At 49.0% G+C, this 19,676-nt stretch overlaps 1 protein-coding gene across 2 annotated transcripts in view; it reads left to right on the top strand.

Annotated features, from left to right (window-relative positions):
* LOC139229148 (ephrin-A2-like) overlaps positions 1 to 18,561 on the top strand; it is a 423,886-nt gene extending 405,325 nt beyond the window's left edge. Inside the window, exons 3-5 of one of the 2 annotated variants that reach the window (XM_070860810.1) lie at positions 1,037 to 1,102; positions 2,569 to 2,640; positions 17,890 to 18,561. In XM_070860810.1, coding sequence (XP_070716911.1) covers positions 1,037 to 1,102; positions 2,569 to 2,640; positions 17,890 to 18,005 — 254 coding nt within the window. In that variant the 3' untranslated portion in view covers positions 18,006 to 18,561. The remainder of the gene's footprint in view (positions 1 to 1,036; positions 1,103 to 2,568; positions 2,641 to 17,889) is intronic. The other variant, XM_070860811.1, reaches the window with a different exon arrangement.
* The last annotated feature ends 1,115 nt before the right edge of the window (positions 18,562 to 19,676 follow it).

Raw genomic sequence — 19,676 nt, 5'->3', positions numbered from 1 at the left:
GGAGAGAAAGCAGGAAAGGGGTACTGAGGGAATGATCAGCCCTGATCTTATTGAATGGTGGTGCAGGCTCAAAGGGCCGAATGGCCCACTCCTGCACCTATTTTCTATGTTTCTATGGCCAAGTCACCAGGAGAACTCTCTGCTCTTCATTCAATAGTGCTATGGGGTCGATGATAAATAGTGCTATGGGATCTTTAATAAATGAATAGTGTTTATGGATCAGCTGTGGCTCAATGGGTAGCACATTCACCTTGGAGTCAGAAGGTTGTGGGTTTAAGTCCTACTCCAGGGACTTGAGCACATAAATCTAGGCTGACATTTCAGTGCAATGCTGAGTGAGTGCTGCACTGTCGGAGGTGCTGTCTTTTGGATGAGACGTTAAACCGAGACCCCGTCTGCTCTCTCAGGTGCACTTAAAAGATTCTATGGCGCTATATTGAAGAAGAGCAGGGGGGTTATCCCCGGTGTCCTGGGGCCAATATTTATCCCTCAATCAACATCACAAAAACAGATTATCTGGTCATTATCACATTGCTGTTTGTGGGAGCTTGCTGTGCACAAATTGGCTGCCGTCTTTCCCACATTACAACAGTGACTACACTCCAAAAGTACTTCATTGGCTGTAAAGCGCTTTGAGACGTCCGGTGGTCATGAAAGGCGCTATATAAATGCAAGTCTTTTCTTTCTTTCAATAATGAATAGTGGGATCGATAATTAATAGTGATACAGAGTCTATAATGAATAGTGCTATGGGGTCTATAATGTCCACCAGAGCAGCTGGATGAACCATGGTTTATCTTCAACAATGCAGCAATTTCTGAAGTGTAATACGCTGAAGTGTTAATCTAACTTAAGTGCTAAATTCTTTGGAGTGGGGCTTCAACCTACAACCATCCGAGTCAGAAACGCGAGCACTACCAACTGAGCCACTTATGGTCTTGTGATCTTACCAGAGCACGACTTTTAAAGCCAGGAGGCGTTGTAACCTGACACAGCTATGAGAAGCACTAACACTGTCTCATTGTGTTTTTTCCAGCATCACCTCACCCTAATATTGTTGGGAAGCCCTGCTTAAAGTTAAAAGTATATGTCCGGCCTACAAGTAAGTCACGCATGCTTGAGTGTGTTTTCTAAAATCTGCCGTTGACGTCGTTCCTTTAAGACTGCATGCTCGATGTTACTAAATCAATGAGATGCAACAGTAGTGTAAGCCTAAAATAATTGCTGTGTTCTAACTTCTTTTTCCCCTCACTGTTCTGCTGCCATTTTCTTCCACTTTATTTCATCTTTACTGATATGCCTTGACTTTAAAGCTGCACTAACCAATGAACCAAGGGCACTTTCACTGCCCTTTTCAGGGGCCTCTGTTTTAAAATGGTTCTTTGGGAGATTAGAATGGGATGGACACATCGGCAAAATGGGAGGGCCTAATTGATTCGGCTGATTGCTTTTTAGGGGATTGGTTGAGCAAATAACCGAGGTACGTAAGTCTTTGAACTTCGGCCTTGGACCAGTAATGCAGCTTTAACTTGAGTTCTTATATCAGCTTCCGAAAGGACGGGTTGGGGAACAACATAATCAATGTAGCGACGTGCATGGTTCCGATCGGAAAACTGAACTGACCTGAACTGAGTCAGTTTGACTGCACTGAGTCAGAAAACAGTTTCCACTTCAACATTTTTTAAGACTAAAACTTAACAAATTAATATAAGGGGGAAGCTCGGTCGAGTTATCTATGATTTGGGAAGTCTTAATGGATCCTGGGCATGTGATCAAGAGAAAGATTAGGGGGCTATTTCAGGCAAAGCTTGGCCAAGGAAACAAATTGATGGCAAAATCATTGGAGGTGAGCGGGATGTTAGAAGCCTTCGGTAGAACTGTTTGAGAAAGCCAAAGAGTTGGTTGAAGAGACTCAGTCAAGGAAACCATCATTGCGAAGATCTATTTGGATGATTGTTGGGCCTAGACACTGGACAATAGATGCTGAAATGAAGGTAGGTAGTAACTTGAACTCTAATGTGGGATGGGGAAGGGAGAGTATTAAACTCAAAATGGAGGCCAGCAGCTTTTGTGTATCTCATTAAGGGATTAAAACTTACAATAGTATTAGCAAAGGGGAAGGGTCAGGGGCCAGGAGGACGGGTATGGCTTAAGACCCAGTTCTGGGGAGGGTTATAGTTTAAGACCCAGTTCCAGGGGCACTTCTATGAGAGGGCTATAGTTTAAGGCCCAGTTCTGGGCAAAGCGATATTGTTTAGGCCCCGGGGTGTGGCTTAAGGCCGAGTTTGATGGGTTTAGAACCTCAACACTAAACCAAAGCAAAATCGTTGATCCCGACAATCTTATTTTAAAGACAAGTCATCTGGTCAATAATTAATTCGACCATTACACTGGCAACGTTTAATACTTTTTCCCTTAACCTCTTTTAACTTTTTTGTTTGAAGGCTGTAGTTTTCTTCAAAAGGGGGAACTTTAAAACAGGATCCCTTCTCTGTTGCTCACTAACCCTACGCGTTGAAAATCACCCTCACACTGACACATAGCTACTGTTTTCTATTTCTGTCGTAGACAGTTGTATGGAAGCAGTAGGGGTGAATGAAGGTGATTTCGATGTAAACAACAGTTCAGTTGAAGCTTCAGGTCAGTAATATCACAGTGCCTCACCTTTCTGTCGCCTCTTTTGCCTTTCTTCCATACCTTCCCCTGGTCCGTTTCTTGGCATGTTACACCCAGGGTCATTGCATATCGGAAGTGTTGTCTTAAACACCCATGCTTAAATTTCGGAAGGAGTGTTCAAATCTGGGATATAAATTATGGAATGGGAAAACAAACTGGGGGTGGTGGAGGGAAAGGAAAGGAGCCAATATGATAATAATGTATATTATTTGATTGGGCAAAAATTTAAAGGGACATTAAGACCTCCTTTAACACTTAAAGAAAAGTGATAATCCTGGTTGTACTTGCAATAATCTTAAAATCTTTTGCTGTTTCTCTAACCAACCATTTCTAATCGTGGAATACAATAAGGCTTGGTTGCCAAGTGTATCTGTTGTATTCTGCGATTATCACGAAGCTTGGCTGTTAGTAGAGTTTCAAGATGTCACATTTTTTAAATATCGAATTCATTATTACGTTATTTCAGAATTTGTTTCTGATTTTTTTTTACATATCAGCCAACATCAGATCCACTGACATGACATTTGTCTTGTGCAACTCAATATTCTAACTCGAACAAGAAAAAAACAACTTTGGCCTTGAAATTACGTAAAATCAGTGTATGTTCTTCTTCCTATGTCAATGGAGGTGGTAACCTTTTACAATAACAGGTCAGGATAATGGCAGAGGAACTGCAAACCAAACGGTAATAGTCGCAGAGCGTAACTTCAGGTGTGTGAAGACCCTCTAACCCTCGACCTTGCTCTATGGCAGAGTGTGAGGGCCCTCTAACCCTTGACCTTACTCTATGGGCGTGTGAGGGCCCTCTAACCCTTGACCTTGCTCTATGGCAGAGTGTGGGGCCCTCCAACCCTTGACCTTACTCTATGGCGGAGTGTGGGGCCCTCTAACCCTCGACCAGGATCTATGGGAGTGTGAGGGCCCTCTAACCCTCGACCAGACCCTATGGGATTGTGAGGGCCCTCTAACCCTCGACCAGACCCTATGGCAGTGTGAGGGCCCTTTAACCCTCGACTTTGCTCTTTGGCGGAGTGTGGGGCTCTCTAACCCTCGACCTTGCTCTATGGCAGAGTGTGAGGGCCCTCTAACCCTTGACCTTACTCTATGGCAGAGTGTGGGGTCCTCTAACCCTCGACCTTGCTCTATGACGGAGTGTGAGGGCCCTCTAACCCTCGACCAGACCCTATGGGAGTGTGAGGGCCCTCTAACCCTCGACCAGGATCTATGGGAGTGTGAGGGCCCTTTAACCCTCGACCTTGCTCTATGGCGGAGTGTGAGGGCCCTCTAACCCTCGACCAGACCCTATGGGAGTGTGAGGGCCCTCTAACCCTTGACCTTGCTGTATGACGGAGTGTGGGGCCCTCTAACCCTTGACCTTGCTCTATGGGAGTGTGAGGGCCCTCTAACCCTCGACCAGGATCTATGGTTTCGAGCTGCAGTGTATGACTTGCAGCATGAGTTTGTTTAATATTAAAGCTGAAGGCATTCCTCCTTCTATTGGCGTAGCAGTAAATTAAAAGGCAATGGGACACATTTGCCTTTAACTGCATCCGAGGTTATTAGGTCCCCCGAGCATAAGGACGATTGGGTAGAGAGGAGTGAAGGCCCATCAGGGAGCCAGCCTTATTGTTCCATCCATGATATTAATGGACAGAACATTGATGGGGCTCCTATCCCCATCAAGTATCCTGCATTCACTGCGCAGGGGTGACAGGGGGAGAGTAGAATCTGCCCCATCTTTTCAAGGCAAGAATGTATATTGAAGCCAAACTCTCTGCTTTTAGCCGATAATAAACTGGGGTTTAAGCCTATCCCAGTGCAATATTATCAAACAAACGCTTCGCGCTTTTGCACCAAGTTCTTCTCCCCATCCCGTTGAATGGAAACATTAGCCGGTGATTTGGCACGGATCTCCCTTTAAAATACTGGACCACAGGAGCTTGGTACGACCGTGCTAAGCACTAACGCTACGCGGGCTTTCATTGGTAACTCGGTCCGTGACTGCCATCTGCAAGCTTGTTCTTGCTGCTGCCCGGGTGGTTTTTGTGGGAAAACAGCCCCCCCCGTGGTGTGATGCTGAGCTGCACCGATCTGACAGTACCGGCATCAGTCCCTCGCCAGTGGGTGGCTCGGCTCCCAGCGGCTGGAGGGGTGCCACATTCGGCCCGGGGCGTGCCAAGGCCCCTGCTGCTAATTTGCTATTCAGTCACCCAGCAAGAGCCAGCACCTTTTGCAAGCGTGGCGGTGATGTGGGGTGCGGAGAAAATTGACCTGAAGAAAAAATAATATTTGCCAGAGCATCAATTGAAAGACGAGCAGAGGGAGAGCTGCTCCTTGCAGATTATGCTCTACTCCCACACTCCCGCATTACTTAGCCACGTTAGAGGTGATTGCACAAGCTGGGGCTCGCAGGGAGAGCATCTCCGGAGTTCCCAGATTGCATGCCAGCAGTTTCCTCAGACGCAGTGCGACTGTCAACGGTGGAGCCCTTCAATGAGCAGAACCAGCCTCTTCAGTTGACATCTTCAAGAGTAGGCCAGACCATTTTCCCTTCGAGGACCGAGGACCAATTAATTCACAGGTCACTAAGCCCCCCCCCCCCCCACCGCCACGGACCACATACAAAAGTTTCAGTTAATGTTTCCATGAATTTGCATCTATCTGCAGCACGTGAGATGAACGGGTCTTGGTTGACTATTCCAACGCACTCCTGGCTGGCCTCCCACATTCTACCTGACGTAAACTAGAGGTGATCCAAAGCCCGGCTGCCCCCGTGTCCTAACTCGCACCAAGTCCCGCTCACCCATCACCCACTGTGCTCGCTGACCTACATTGGCTTCCGGTAAAGCATCGCCTCGATTTCACATCTGGAGGGGTCAGGACTGGTTTGCCACCCGTGTCGGCCTCCACCCCGACTTCCCTCCCCCGCCCCCGGGTCTTTGGGTTTACCCACTAATAAGTGCGCAGCGTGGCACAGAGGCCTTTCCGCAACTCCAGGCCCGTGAGTTCGAAACAGGAGGAATAGAAGTGCAGATGGATACTGAGTTTGGAGGGCTTTGTGGAGCTGGATAGTCAGGTCTCGGGGCTGAGCATAGGCCTGTGGCCTGTAGTTTGGACACCTCGGCATTGAAGAAAGGAGAAAGGGCTCGGTGTCCAATTCTGTTTGATAAACGCTCCTGTGAGGCGCCTTGGGACGTTTTACTTCGTGAAAGGCGCTATAGAAATGCAATACGTTGTCGTTGACAGTGGACAATTTAAGCACACATCATCTGTGCATCTCCAACTGGAGGACTAAACCTCTCTGCATCAGTGTCAGCCCCAGTATAGAGAGGGCCCGCTGTGTATCAGTGAAAGAGTTGAGATTTGTAGTTATCTTTAGCGGGCTAATAAAGACCTCAGATGCTCTTCAGCTGATAAGAGATTAACTATAGTGTCTAATCTAACAATCCTGTAACAAGTGTAACTGCACCCGACTGAAAGGTATGGGCTGCAGAAATATCAAGTTGTGTTGGATTCTGATGACGTGATGCATCGATACACGTTGGGGTTCATTCTGACTTTGTGCGAGAGTGATACGAATCGGTGGCCTGCTATACATCTCTCCCGATTAAAAAAAATATCCCATCGCCGTCAGGGAGATGTCGAAGTGGCTGCCAGCTCACCATCACCCGTTTTACACGATGCAGACTTGACTATTCCAACGCACTCCTGGCTGGCCTCCCACATTCTACCCTACGTAAACTAGAGGCGATCCAAAACTTGGCTGCCCGTGTCCGAACTCGCACCAAGTCCCGCTCACCCATCACCCCCTGTGCTCGCTGACCTACATTGGCTCCCGGTTAAGCAACACCTTGATTTCAAATTTTCTCATCCTTGTTTTCAAATCCCTCCATGGCCTCACCCCTCCCTATCTCTGATAAAATGCCTATCCCCTGATAAAATGCAACATCCCCACCGACACCTGGGAGTCCCTGGCCAAAGACCGCCCTAAGTGGAGGAAGAGCATCCGGGAGGGCGCTGAGCACCTCGAGTCTCGTCGCCGAGAGCATGCAGAAAGCAAGCGCAGGCAGCGGAAGGAGCGTGCGGCAAACCAGACTCCCCACCCACCCTTTCCCTCAACCACTGTCTGTCCCACCTGTGCAGAGACTGTAATTCCCGTATTGGACTGTGCAGTCACCTGAGAACTCACTTTTAGAGTGGAAGCAAGTCTTCCTCGATTTCTCGGGACCGTCTATGATGATCTCTACAATCTCATCCAGCACCACAACCCCTCTCCCCTGCTCCGAGATGTCTGCGCTCCTCTAATTCTGCCCTCCTGAGCATCCCTGATTATTATCGCTCCACCATCGGTGGCCGTGCCTTCTGTTGCCTCGGCTCCAAGCTCTGGAATTCCCTGCCTAAACCTCTCCACCTCTACATCTGTTTCCTCCTTCAAGACGCTCCTTAAAACATACCTCTTTGACCAAGCTTTTGGTCACCTGCGCTAATTTCTACTGATGCAGCTCGGTGTCAAATTGTTATCACGTTATCCTGTGAAGCGCCTTGGGACGTTTCACTCGGCTAAAGGCGCTATATGAATGCAAGTTGTCGTTGTTGTTGTTCTTACCGCACAAAACCAAAACCTACCCCGTTGCGTGCAAGACCTGGCGTGGTGACACAGTAACAAGGAGGAAAATGGCCAATGCTGGGGATCTGGTGTGAAAGCAATAAATGCTGGAAACGCACAGCCAGACAGTCAGGGCCCGTAAGACATTTGCCGGTGGCGTGTTTATCTCCTGCAACTTGGTTCCGATGAAGGACACAGACCGGAAGCACCGTTCCCGCGTACCTCGCTCTTGACAGGCACTGACTGCCGACATTTTCTGTTCTTAATTCCCGGCATTCTGCTGCAGACAAACTGTAATTCAACGCCGTGGGATACTAGAGGGGAAGAACAGTCTGTTCCTGCAACCCCCTTAAATTGCACCATTTAGCTTACATTGCCTCTCCTCATTCACAATGCATCACTTCACACAGCCCGACATTACATGTCGCCGGCTCAAAGTTTTCAGTAAAAGTGCACAAATATATATCAGTGTCTGTCGTAAATCAGACGTCACACCTGTCACAGTGTCAAATGTATTTAATAAAAAGAGAGAGAAAGAGAACCAGCTATTTGTCACTGTTTTTTTTTCTGACCTTGACAGCCCGAGGCCAGACATCTACAAGCGGGCGTGAATAGTCCTGAGGTGTAATTGGCCTCGCGAGTTTACAAGCGAGTACTGTACCCCGATTGAGAACCCCTTCCCCATCCGGAACCCTTCAGCCGTGGCCTTCTAGGGACAGACCATTTTAAAGGCAGTGCCACTTTAAGCGGCCAACAAAAAAAAAAATCGCACCCCTCGGCTCATGAGCAACGCCACGGGGGAACCAAAAGTTGCACCTAATTTTTTTTTGAAACCCACAATTTCTTTAAATGTTTGTGGTCCAGTGCTTGCAAGGTTGAGAAAGCTGGCTGGCAGCCAATCCGTTCCCAAGAAGCTAGATTTTCACTTGTGGTCCGAATTCCGATTGGCTCCTCTGGGAATTACGTGAAAGCTCGACGCGAAAATTAAAATTCAGATGGCCAATCTGCAACGGCTTCCAAATCCACGCTCCTCCGACACTCGGAATCGGATAGCCCCCCCCCAGTGACTCGAGAGTCGGAGACTGGCAGAGACGGTGCCTCCCGTGTGCACCACCCCCCCGTGCTCGCAATGGGCCCCCCCCCCCCCCGGGGACTCGAGAGTCAGAGACGGTGCCTCCCGTGTGCCCCCACCCCCCCCCCCCCCGTGTTCGCAATGCCCCCCCCCGCCGGGGACTCGAGAGTCAGAGACTGATGCCTCCCGTGTGCCCCCCTCCTCCGTGCTCGCAATGACCTCTGACCTCTCGAAAGAGTCACCTGAGAAAATTGGGATTCAAAAAAAGAAATCAATTGAAACAGATTTGGGACTTATTTTAAACCTTCTAAAGTTTTTGGATAAAGTCATTTTTTATATTATTATAAATATTTTCGAGCGGGCACCTTACTGTAATTGTTCAGCTGCCTGGAGCCTAATCTCTCATTATACATTGAAAAGTGCTCTCGGAATCCTGCTTAACGATGCCTTGTGAACGAAGGAGGCTGACACTAATTTGCTCACTAGTTAAATGAGCGCTGAGAGTTATCAATAACAGTGACATTTTTAATAACATTTAACTTTTACTGGATAATGAGATGAAGGTGGATGATTGAATAGGTGCTTCACTGGAAGGGGGGCATAGAGAGCTTATTAAAGCAGTTGCCAAAGGACTGATTCTTTAATCAGCTCAACCACCCTCCGGCCCTGTTCCGTACTGGAGCCGATTTCAGTCGCACTCTCCAGCCATTACTGGACAGCTAAGACTACGGCTTAGAGTCAACTCGCAACGGTTCCTGGGCATAACTTTTGAGTGTAGAATGTTGGGAGATTCTTTGGGAGCTGTTTACGCCAGCTCTCCTCTCACTCCTGCTGCTACCAGCCGGAGTGAGCACAGGCATATAATCGGCCTGCCCGAATATGGGCGCGTGTATTACAATTAGACACAAGTGACGAGAATGTGTCACGCGACGTTACTCCTACCTTAGTAACACTGAGCTGAGTGTATTACAATTAGACACAAGTTCCCTGAGCAGAGGGGGTCAACAACCAAGGGGCATAGATTTAAAGTAATTGGTAGGAGGTTTAGAGGGGATTTGAAGGGAATTTTCTTCACCCATAGGGTCTGGAACTCACTGCCTGAAAGGGTCGTTGAGGCAAAAACCCTCACCACATTTAAAAAGTACTTGGATATGCACTTGAAGTGCCGTCACCGACAGGGCTAGGGACAAAGAGTTGGAAAGTGGGATTAGGCTGGATAGCTCTTTGTCGGCCGACGCGGACACGATGGGCCTCCTACCGTGCTGCAAATTTCTATGATTTTATGATTCTATGATAAGTGTCACATGACGTTACTCCTACCTCGGTAACACTGAGGCGAGTGTATTACAATTAGACACAAGTGACGAGAATGCATCGTACAGCGTTCCTCCCACCTTTGTATCCCTAGGTTACATCTGGCGATGCTATGGGGAGTGGGAAGGGTGGGGTACGATTTATATTTTAAAAATCCCCCCCCCCCCCCCCACCCCCCGACAGGAGTTCAGTCAATTGCGGAACGATCGACCCCACTGCCCAGCCCCAAAACTTTGAAACCATTAAAAAAAAATTCTCTTCCTCTTCAGCCACCAGCTGCTGTCTATTGTAGCAGGTCTCAGCCACACACACAGCGCATTACTCGTGGCGGGCACACTTACGCCAGTGTTACGACGGAGCGGACCATCTAGACCGACATCTCTTTGCAATGCTGAAAAACCGAGCTAATGCGAGGGCATGTTCAAGACAGTGAGGGTCCCACCCGATATCCGTTTGCTCCGCGTGGGGTGGGACCCGCTCTGAAGATGTGAAACTCGACTGAGGTTGGGATCCAGCCGTACTGGGGAGCAGCCGGGAATGTCCCCCGTGCACGGCCACTCTCTGATACCTGCCACTGGAGCCTCACTAACCAGAGGGGAAATTTGCCCGAACGGATCGGCCCGAGGGTGCACCTCACATTGGGCCTCGTTATCATCGAACAGGCACGCTGCGGACGCCTCCTGGGCGTTGCCGGGTCGCTCGTCGGAGACGAAGTCCCGAAGATCAGAGACGGGATGGCCCTGGAGGAGCGCTATTGGAAAGGGGGTGGGGTGGGGGCGGCGGGGAGAGGTGGTGCGATCGGAAGAGAGGGTGACATTGGCCGGAATCGGGACAGGGAGGGAGCGCGAGCGAACGGAGGGGGAGGGAAGCGAGCAGGAGCTGTCAGCGACCCGCGATTTTAATGCGGAGTCGGGGCGAGCACATCTTTTCGGTGGAAGCCAGAAACCTGAAACAACGCCTCGATTTCAAAATTCTTATCCTTATTTTCAAATACCTCCATGGCCTCGCCCCTCCCTATCCCTGTAGTCTCCTCCAGCCGCACAACCCCCCCGAGATGTCTGCACTCCTCAAATTCTGCCCTCCTGAGCATCCCTGATTATAATCGCTCCACCATTGGCGGCCGTGCCTTCTGTTGCCTGGGCCCCAAGCTCTGGAACTCCCTCCCTAAACCTCTCCGCCTCTCTACCTCTCTTTCCTCCTTCAAGACGCTCCTTAAAACCTACCTCTTTGACCAAGCTGTTGGTCACCTGCGCTAATTTCTACTTCTGCAAATGTTTTACCGCATTATACTCCTGTGAAGCGCCTTGGGACGTTTCACTAAGTTAAAGGCGCTATATAAATACAAGTTGTTGTTGTTTGAACCCTACACCTTCTGCCTCCGAGGCGGGAATGCTAGCACTGAGCCAGGAAGCTCACTCCACACGTCGTTGGCTAATGAGATACTGTTGGACAGTCAGTCAAGAATCTTTGACCTGTCTTCCAAGTTCCCCCCCGCCCCAATGCGCTTGAAAGCTGACCTGCCGATTCCCAGGGCTTGTTCCAACTGCGGTGAGGGGTGATATCATCATTCTACAAGCGCGCTGAAATTCCCTGTCGGGGCTGCGCCGACAATCAGCTGCTCGGAATGTCTCCTTTCCTCACGTGCGCCTTTCTCGGGTGGACTAGGTGGAATAAAAGCAAACAGAACGAGTGTATTAGTCACTGTCAGCCCCGGCACTTCAAATCTCACTTTTTCCATTTCACATCGCAGTCACTGGGGACAAGCCTTTTTTTTAAAATGCCAAATATCAAATGTGCAGTTTTTCCCTTTGCGTTGAGACACAGTTCACAGTGCAAGGTTGCTGATCCTTTAAAGAAGTTGAGGTTGAGTGTCATAGAATTTTTACTTCAAGGAAGAGGCCAATCGGCCCATCGTTCCACTGTCATAAAAACATACGAAATAGGAGCAGGAGTAGGCCATTTGGCCCCTCAAGCCTGCTCCTCCATTCAATACGATCATGGCTGATCTGGTCTTAGCCTCAACTCCCCTTCCCCGCCCGCTCCTCATAACCCTTGACTCCCTTACCGTTCAAAAATCTGTCCAGCTCCACCTTAAATACATTCAATGACCCAGCCTCCACAGCTCTCTGGAGCAGAGAATTCCAAAGATTCACGACTCTCTGAGAGAAGAAATTCCCCCTCGTTTCCGTTTTAAATGGGCGACCCCTTATTCTGAAACAATGCCTCCTTGTTCTAGATTCCCCCACGAGGGAAAGCATCTTCTCTGCATCTACCCTGTCAAGTCCCCTCACAAATGTATACTTTTCAATAAGATCACCTCTCATTCTTCGAAACTCCAATGAGTATAGGCCCAACCTGCTCAACCTTTCTTCATAAGTCAACCCCTTCATCCCAGGCTCTCTCAAAGATGTTTTCCCCTTAATCCCATTCATCTGGCCTTTTGACTTGTTATTTTTCAAACATTCCTTTATAAAAGCTATCATGGATTCTGCTGTTTCTGGTCGAACATTCCATGTCCAAACAAACTTCTGTGTAAAAATACAAATTCTCCCACTCGCTCTGTTATTTTGGCGATGGTCTTAAATCGATGTCCTCCAGTTACCAACTCACTGGCCAATGGAAATAGTTTTTCCTGAATAATTTATCAAAAATCTCTCATATTTTGGAGCCTCTCTATCAGACCGCCTCTCAGCCTTCTTTGCTCTTTCTGCAAAAAACGGCTCACACCTAAATACTGGGCATCATCGTAGTGAGCCTGTCCCCATGGCCTTCGTAAGGTAAGAAGCCTGCCCGCTCATGGCCATTCTTCATTTGAAGGGCCTCGGGACGTTTTACTACGTTAAAGGCGCTATATAAATACAAGTTGTTGTTGTTGTGAGCATAGACAGCGAGTGTTGGCTACTCAGCTGTGGGGGGCATCATGCTTGAGCCCCATCTCGCCCTCAGTCGGTGTCCTACTTTCATCGAGGAAGACTTGCTTCCACTCTATAAATGAGTCCTTAGCTGGCTGAACAGTCCAATACAAGAACCACAGTTCCTGTCACAGGTGGGACAGACAGTCGTTGAGGGAAGGAGTGGATGGGACTGGTTTGCCGCATGCTCTTTCCGCTGCCTGCGCTTGGTTTCTGCATACTCTCGGCGATGAGACTCGAGGTGCTCAGCGCCCTCCCGGATGCACTTCCTCCACTTCGGGCGGTCTTTGGCCAGGGACTCCCAGGTGTCGGTGGGGATGTTGCACTTTATCAGGGAGGCTTTGAGGGTGTCCTTGCAAGGTTTCCTCTGCCCACTTTTGGCTCGCTTGCTGCGAAGGAGTTCCGAATAGAGCGCTTGCTTTGGGAGCCTCGTGTCTGGCATGCGAACGATGTGGCCCGCCCAGCGGAGCTGATCAAGTGTGGTCAGTGCTTCAATGCTGGGGATGTTGGCCTGGTCGAGGACACTAACGTTGGTGCGTCTGTCCTCCATGGGGATTTGTAGGATCTTGCGGCGACATCGTTAGTAGTATTTTTCCAACGACTGTAGTAATACCCGCTCTCCTGTATGGCTCAGAGACATGGACCATGTACAGTAGACACCTGAAGTCGCTGGAGAAATACCACCAACGATGTCCTACTTTACAGCAGGAGTCACTGGAGTGTTGACGAGCTGGAACTCTAGCTGATTTCACCCTCCTCTTTACTGGATTCGTATGATTCAATTCCTATTAAACCAGCGTGCGCCCCGTTTCGGGTGGGGAGCAATTTCTACCCCGCCCTGTTTTAGTCGGTTAACACACATGTAGGGGACCCCCAGCCTTGACTTTGCAAGCCTGCATGGTGGCACCCTAGTCTTAAGTAGATGGGGTGCATCTCCCTGGGGAGAGCATATCCCCACCCACCCCCCCCCTCACCCATCATTGGACTAACAGAGATTCCTACCTGTGTGTGAGTCTCAACCAGCTGGCCCAGAGTCTCCCAGACAATGGTGACAAGTCTGCGTGTGTGTGCGACATGGCTGACCAAAATCTGGGTCAGTTGTAGAATCCCCCTATTACAGGCCTGGCTGGGAGGAGCTAACTCCGCACAGGCTAGCCGGGTTAGAACCTGGGACTAGAGTTTAGAAGAATGAGAGGTGATCTCATTGGACCATACAAAATTCTTACAGGGCTTGACAGGGTAGATACAGGGAGGATGTTTCCCTCTGGCTGGGGCGTCTAGAACCAGGGGTCACAGTCTCAGAATACGGGGTCGGCCATTTAGGACTGAGATGAGGTGAAATTTCTTCACTCGGAGGGTGGTGAATCTTTGGAATTCTCTGCCCCAGAGGGCTGTGGAGGCTCAGTCTTCAAGACAGAGATCGATAGATTTTTGAATATAAAGCGAATCAAGAGATTATGGGGATAGTGCAGGAAAGTGGAGTTGAGGTAGAAGATCAGCCATGATATTGAATGGCGGAGTAGGCTCGAGAGGCCAAATGGCCTACTCCTGCTCCTATTTCTTGTGTTCTTAGGATGCTCTGGCCTGGACCTGTCCAGAGTTTGCATTTTGTTTCTCACATAAAAGGTAATGAAATCAAGGGGTTGATAGGGCCTCCAACCATTTGCTGCTTGCTTCACCTTGAGCTGTGATAGACCTCTTGCTGCACCTGTCTTTGGGTCTCCACTCATGGCCAGCCTGGGTAGGAGACTAGTGGGGTACCGCAAGGTTCTGTGCTGGGGCCCCAGCTGATAACATTGTACATTAATGATTTAGATGAGGGGATTAAATGTAGAATCTCCATATTTGCGGATGACACTAAGTTGGGTGGCAGTGTGAGCTGGATGCTATGAGGCTGCAGAGTGATTTGGATAGGTTAGGTGAGTGGGCAAATGCATGGCAGATGAAGTATAATGTGGATAAATGTGAGGTTATCCACTTTGGTGGTAAAAACAGAGAGACAGACTATTATCTGAATGGTGACAGATTAAGAAAAGGGGAGGTGCAACGAGACCTGGGTGTCATGGTACATCAGTCATTGAAGGTTGGCATGCAGGTACAGCAGGCGGTTAAGAAAGCTAATGGCATATTGGCCTTCATAGCGAGGGGATTTGAGTCCAGGGGCAGGGAGGTGTTACTACAGTTGTACAAGGGCCTTGGTGAGGCCACACCTGGAGTACTGTGTACAGTTTTGGTCTCCTAACTTGAGGAAGGACATTCTTGCTATTGAGTGAGTGCAGCGAAGGTTCACCAGACTGATTGCCGGGATGGCGGGACTGACATATCAAGAAAGACTGGATCAACTGGGCTTGTATTCACTGGAGTTCAGAAGAATCAGAGGGGATCTCATAGAAACGTTTAAAATTCTGACGGGTTTAGACAGGTTAGATGCAGGAAGAATGTTCCCAATGTTGGGGAAGTCCAGAACCAGGGGTCACAGTCTAAGGATAAGTTACGTTCTCTTCCTGTGGCAAAGTGCCTGGCCCCCACTTGCCAACTGCCCACAGAGACTAAGTAACCAGGTGCGGACAAGCAGGTCCAGTGCCCATGTGCCACAAGTCCGTGGTGTGGTGCATTGTGGCATTCCTGAGAGTGGGCCTTCAGCAAGACGTTGGGATCGTGGCCCTTGTCAAAAAGTTAGTGAGTCGTCTTCTTCTTCTTAGGCAGTCCCTCGGAGTCGAGGATGACTTGCTTCCACACTGAAATGAGTTCTAAAGTGACTGACAAGACCAATGCGGGACCTGCAGTCTCTGTCACAGGTGGGGCAGGGTGGATGGAGGGACGGGTGGGTGGGGGGCTTGATTTGTCGGACGCTCCTTCTGCTGTTTGTACTTGGCTTCCGTGTGCTCCCAGTGAAGAGACTCGAGGTGTTCGGCGTCCTCCCGAATGCTCCTCCTCCACTTTGAGCAGTCTTGGGCCAGGGATTCCCAAGAGAGTTGGTGGGGATGTTACATTTTTTCAAGGAGGCTTTGAGGGCGTCCTTGAAGCATTTTCCCTGCCCTCCTGGGACTCGCCTGCCGTGACGTAGCTCGGAGTAGAGCGCTTGTTTCGGGAGTCTAGTATCGGGCATGCGGACAATGTGGCCCGTCCACTAGAGCTGGTCGAGTGTGGTCAATGCCTCACTGCTGGGGATGTTGGCCTGAGGGAGAACGCTGACGCCTATCCTGCCTACGAATTTGCAGGATTTTGCAGCGGCAGCGTTGGTGGTGCGTTAAATGACCCCGAAAGATGTCTAATCTGATGTTCGAACATCTCAGGTGGACGTTAGCCAAGGGGGATGCCCGTGGAGTGAGTCTGCTACTTTGGCACAGGTGACACCAAGGGATAGTCTACCTCCAGATGGGAATGGCTCTTCGACACGTGTCTCAGCAAAACCATGCAAGAAACGAGGGCAATAAAACCACTGGCATTAAAAAGTCCCGGGGCGGGGGGTGGGGGGGGGGGGCAGGGGAGGGGCTTAGTCAGCATGTCTCTCAGTGTAAGGATTGGGAGGAAGCCATCCGGGACCTCCATCACTGGCACTGCCAAAGTTCTCAGAGTCAAGCAAGGGTTCCGTAATTATCATTTCATTATCTTGCCAATGGCAGGCACCTGTGCTACCAGCACCAGGTTTAAGTCGAGCGATTATTGAGTAACAGACAGAAATGTAGCCATGGTTACCAGATACAGTTCAATTAATCCCTAGCAAGATTATAAGGAATGTATAATAAACAGGGTATTAATGATCTCCTTTAAGGAATATTGTGCAGCCACTGTGGTAGAAGAGCTGAAAGTGTACCAAGGTTGGGTCTGAGGTACCAACTTGGCCTGAATGTGGCACCAAATTGGTGATCGTTGATGGCGGTGTTTAAGATGATTAGAGGATTTGATAAGGTAGATGGGGAAGAAGCTATTTCCTTTGGTGGAGCAGTCCAGAACAAGGGGACATTACCTTAAAATGAGAGCTCGGCTTCTGAGGGGGTGATGTCAGGAAGCACCTTTTACCGCAAAGGGTAGTGGAAATCTGGAACGCTCTCCCCCAAAAAACTGTTGAGGACTTGGAGCAATTGAACATTCCAAAACCGAGATTGACAGGTTTTTGTTGAGTAAGGGTACTAAGGGTTACGGAACCGAGGCAGGCGATGGAGTTGAGGTACAGGTCAGCCATGATCTGATTGAATGGCGGCACAGGCTCGAGGGGCCGAATGGCCTGCTCCTGTTCCTATGCTCCTATCTCACTCTGTGATGGCTAGAGTGGGAAACTGTCAGACTGATCACAGTCTTCTGCGGATGGGACATATTGTTAGGGCAGAGTAGAGGGAGCTATACTTTGCATCTTTTCTTAGCTTGGCCGTGCTCGATACTGATGCTGGGGGTATAAAACTGGCAGCAACGAACCTCACTCATCTCCAGTGTGAGTATAAAGCACTCTCTATAAACGTGTTTAGGTTCAGAACTGCATGTAAAGCAAGTCTTGGCTCAAAGATTGCAGATGAACCTCCCCTCCACACTTAGAGCCCTGGCTGCAGTTTTCTAATACAGAAAAGAAAGACTTACGTTTATATAGCGCCTTTCACGACCACCGGTTCTCATACAGAAAAGACTTACATTTATATAGCACCTGTCACGACCACCTGACATCTCAAAGCTCTTTGCAGTCAATGAAGTACTTTTTGAAGTGTAGCCACTGTTGTAATGTAGGAAATGCGGCAGCCAATTTGTGCACAGCAAGCTCCCACAAACAAAAATGGGATAATGAACAGATGATCGGTTTTAGATTTTTGATTGAGGCATAAATATTGGCCCGGACACCGGGGATAACTCCCCTGCTCCTCTTCGAAATAGTGGGATCTTTTACATCCACCTGAGAGGGCAGATGGGTCCTCAGTTTAACGTCTCATCTGAACTATGGCACCTCTGACAGTGCAGCACTCCCTCAGCACTGTGCTGGGAGTGTCAGCCAGGATTTTTGTGCTCCAGTCTCTGGTGTGGGACTTGAACCCATGACCTTCTGACTCAGGTAAGAGTGCTACCCACTGAGCCATAGTTGAAACGAATGACGCCTTTACAGCACAGCCTACAGAAACAACAGCCACTGCGTTTCAAAGTAGTTCATTGCACGTGAGGGACTTTGAGGTGTGATTGAAGCCCTATATAAATGCAAACAAAGCCTTTTCTTTAATTTGCTCCATTGCGTTATTACATTTTGCAGGGTAAAATTCACCGGCAAAGATAAAACGGTGCAACATCATCGCGGCAAGTGATTACCATCCGTGTTCTTTGTTTTCCAGATGATTCTATATATGAATCGCCCGAGCCGTATCACAATAACAATGGGATCACGACCTTTAGGATTTCTTGGCTCATTCTGGCAGCAGCTCTCGTCCTGTTGTGCCTCACATCATAGCACTCAGCGGAGAAGAAAAACACAAAAGAAATGCTTTCTGTGTAAGGGACCGAGACCAACATGGCGACGGCACGGGATTGACACGGCTCCCGCAGAAGAGACTCCCATTTTCTGAGAAACTTTGCTGTTAACACAAATTATTTGAGGGACGAGACGTTTGCTCCATTAATGCTTTGTGAGACTGGGAATTCTCGTTTTCTTGTGAGGCGCTGCCTTGGGCCACTGGGGTTTGATATAAAGTACGCCAATATAGCAACAGGTGTCTCCACGGAGGTCTCCAGGCGCAACCTTTCTCAAACGGAATCTACGTCGGGGCAATCATTCCTTCCACCGATAGGCCAAGACTCGAGAAGGATGAAGCATAGATGACTTCTGGGAGTTTTCAATCATTCGCGGCCCCTTTAAAACGCAACTTCCTTTTCACCGTGGCCCACACAGGCAGCCACCAATCTCCCCACAACCCTTTGCTTGCTCTTGTATTTTTTTTTAAAGTAATACTCTTTTCTTGCGATAGATGCCTTGAATTGACGAGAAGGTTGGGCCTAAAGGGCGCTTTTGCGGGGGGGGGGGGGGGGGTGGGGATGGTGGGGGGGACAGTTCAAGCTGTCACTTCCACGTTTCAATCAGAAAGGGGCAGGGGGGAACTCTCGCATTTTCACTGCAAGTTAAAGCAAGGTTGCCACAAAATAGTGAACATTCGCAGGCGGTGATCTGGCAATTTCCCACTGCCCGTGTCCTAAATGCAACCCCCCCCCCCGCCCCGCCCACTCTCCCCGAGACTCCAAGCATTTATTGCTGGGGTTGCCTAAGATACAATAACCTAGAAGTTACAATGGGCGAGATCAGTGGATGAACACTGAACATAACATTCCTCTGCCCCGCTATCCGTTTGCAACAGATGGCTTTGCGCCAGCCTTTAAATGGTGGACAGGGGAAATGTCTGACAAATATGTTAAGTGTTCACCCGCTGATAGGGTCGGCAACTCTGGTTGGACCTATTCCTGGAGGTTTCATCGCATGACCTCCCGCCTCCGACCACCCCACCTGGTCGAACAGCCTTTTTTAATCCCATCTCCAATATTTCTATAACTAATAAAACAAAGGAAAACCAACTTAGATTTTTTGAATGCCCTTATGATTTTTCTCCCGCTGTTGAACGTTAGTGTCCAGGAGATTAATCTTCAATTCCTGGTGTAATGTATTTGTTTCGTGGGTTCTTTCCTTAAGAATTCATAGCAACACATTGCTATTAAAGAACTTGTTGGTTTATTAGCAAAAGGTTTAACAATCACACTACACATTACCAACCAGTTCATCCACCAGGCTCACAACCACCTGCCTCATCGTGGATTCCCCCGAACCCAACTGGCTGGGGTTTTATTGAGTCTTGCGAACAAGACAGTCACGTGACTGGCTACGCCACTCCCAACACAACAGCTCTACACCTAGAGACTCCAGGGGCAATCCTGGAGGGCTGGCAACCCTACCTGCTAATCTGGCTGAGAATAATTTCGAAGCTAATAGTACTAGAGTATTAATACAATGCCTCAGAATTGGAGGAAGGGTTTCATTCTGGGGGGTGGGGGGCGGGGGGGGGGTCGCAGTTTCAGTAGCGATGAACACCCTAAAGGCATTTAAACTAGCACAAGTTTAAAAAATAAATAAAAGTCA

This window comes from Pristiophorus japonicus, chromosome 18, assembly GCF_044704955.1.
Source record: "Pristiophorus japonicus isolate sPriJap1 chromosome 18, sPriJap1.hap1, whole genome shotgun sequence".
NCBI classification, from domain to species: Eukaryota; Metazoa; Chordata; class Chondrichthyes; family Pristiophoridae; genus Pristiophorus; species Pristiophorus japonicus.
Note: the sequence above shows the minus strand (reverse complement) of the source record. Positions and strands in the feature narration are given on the sequence as shown.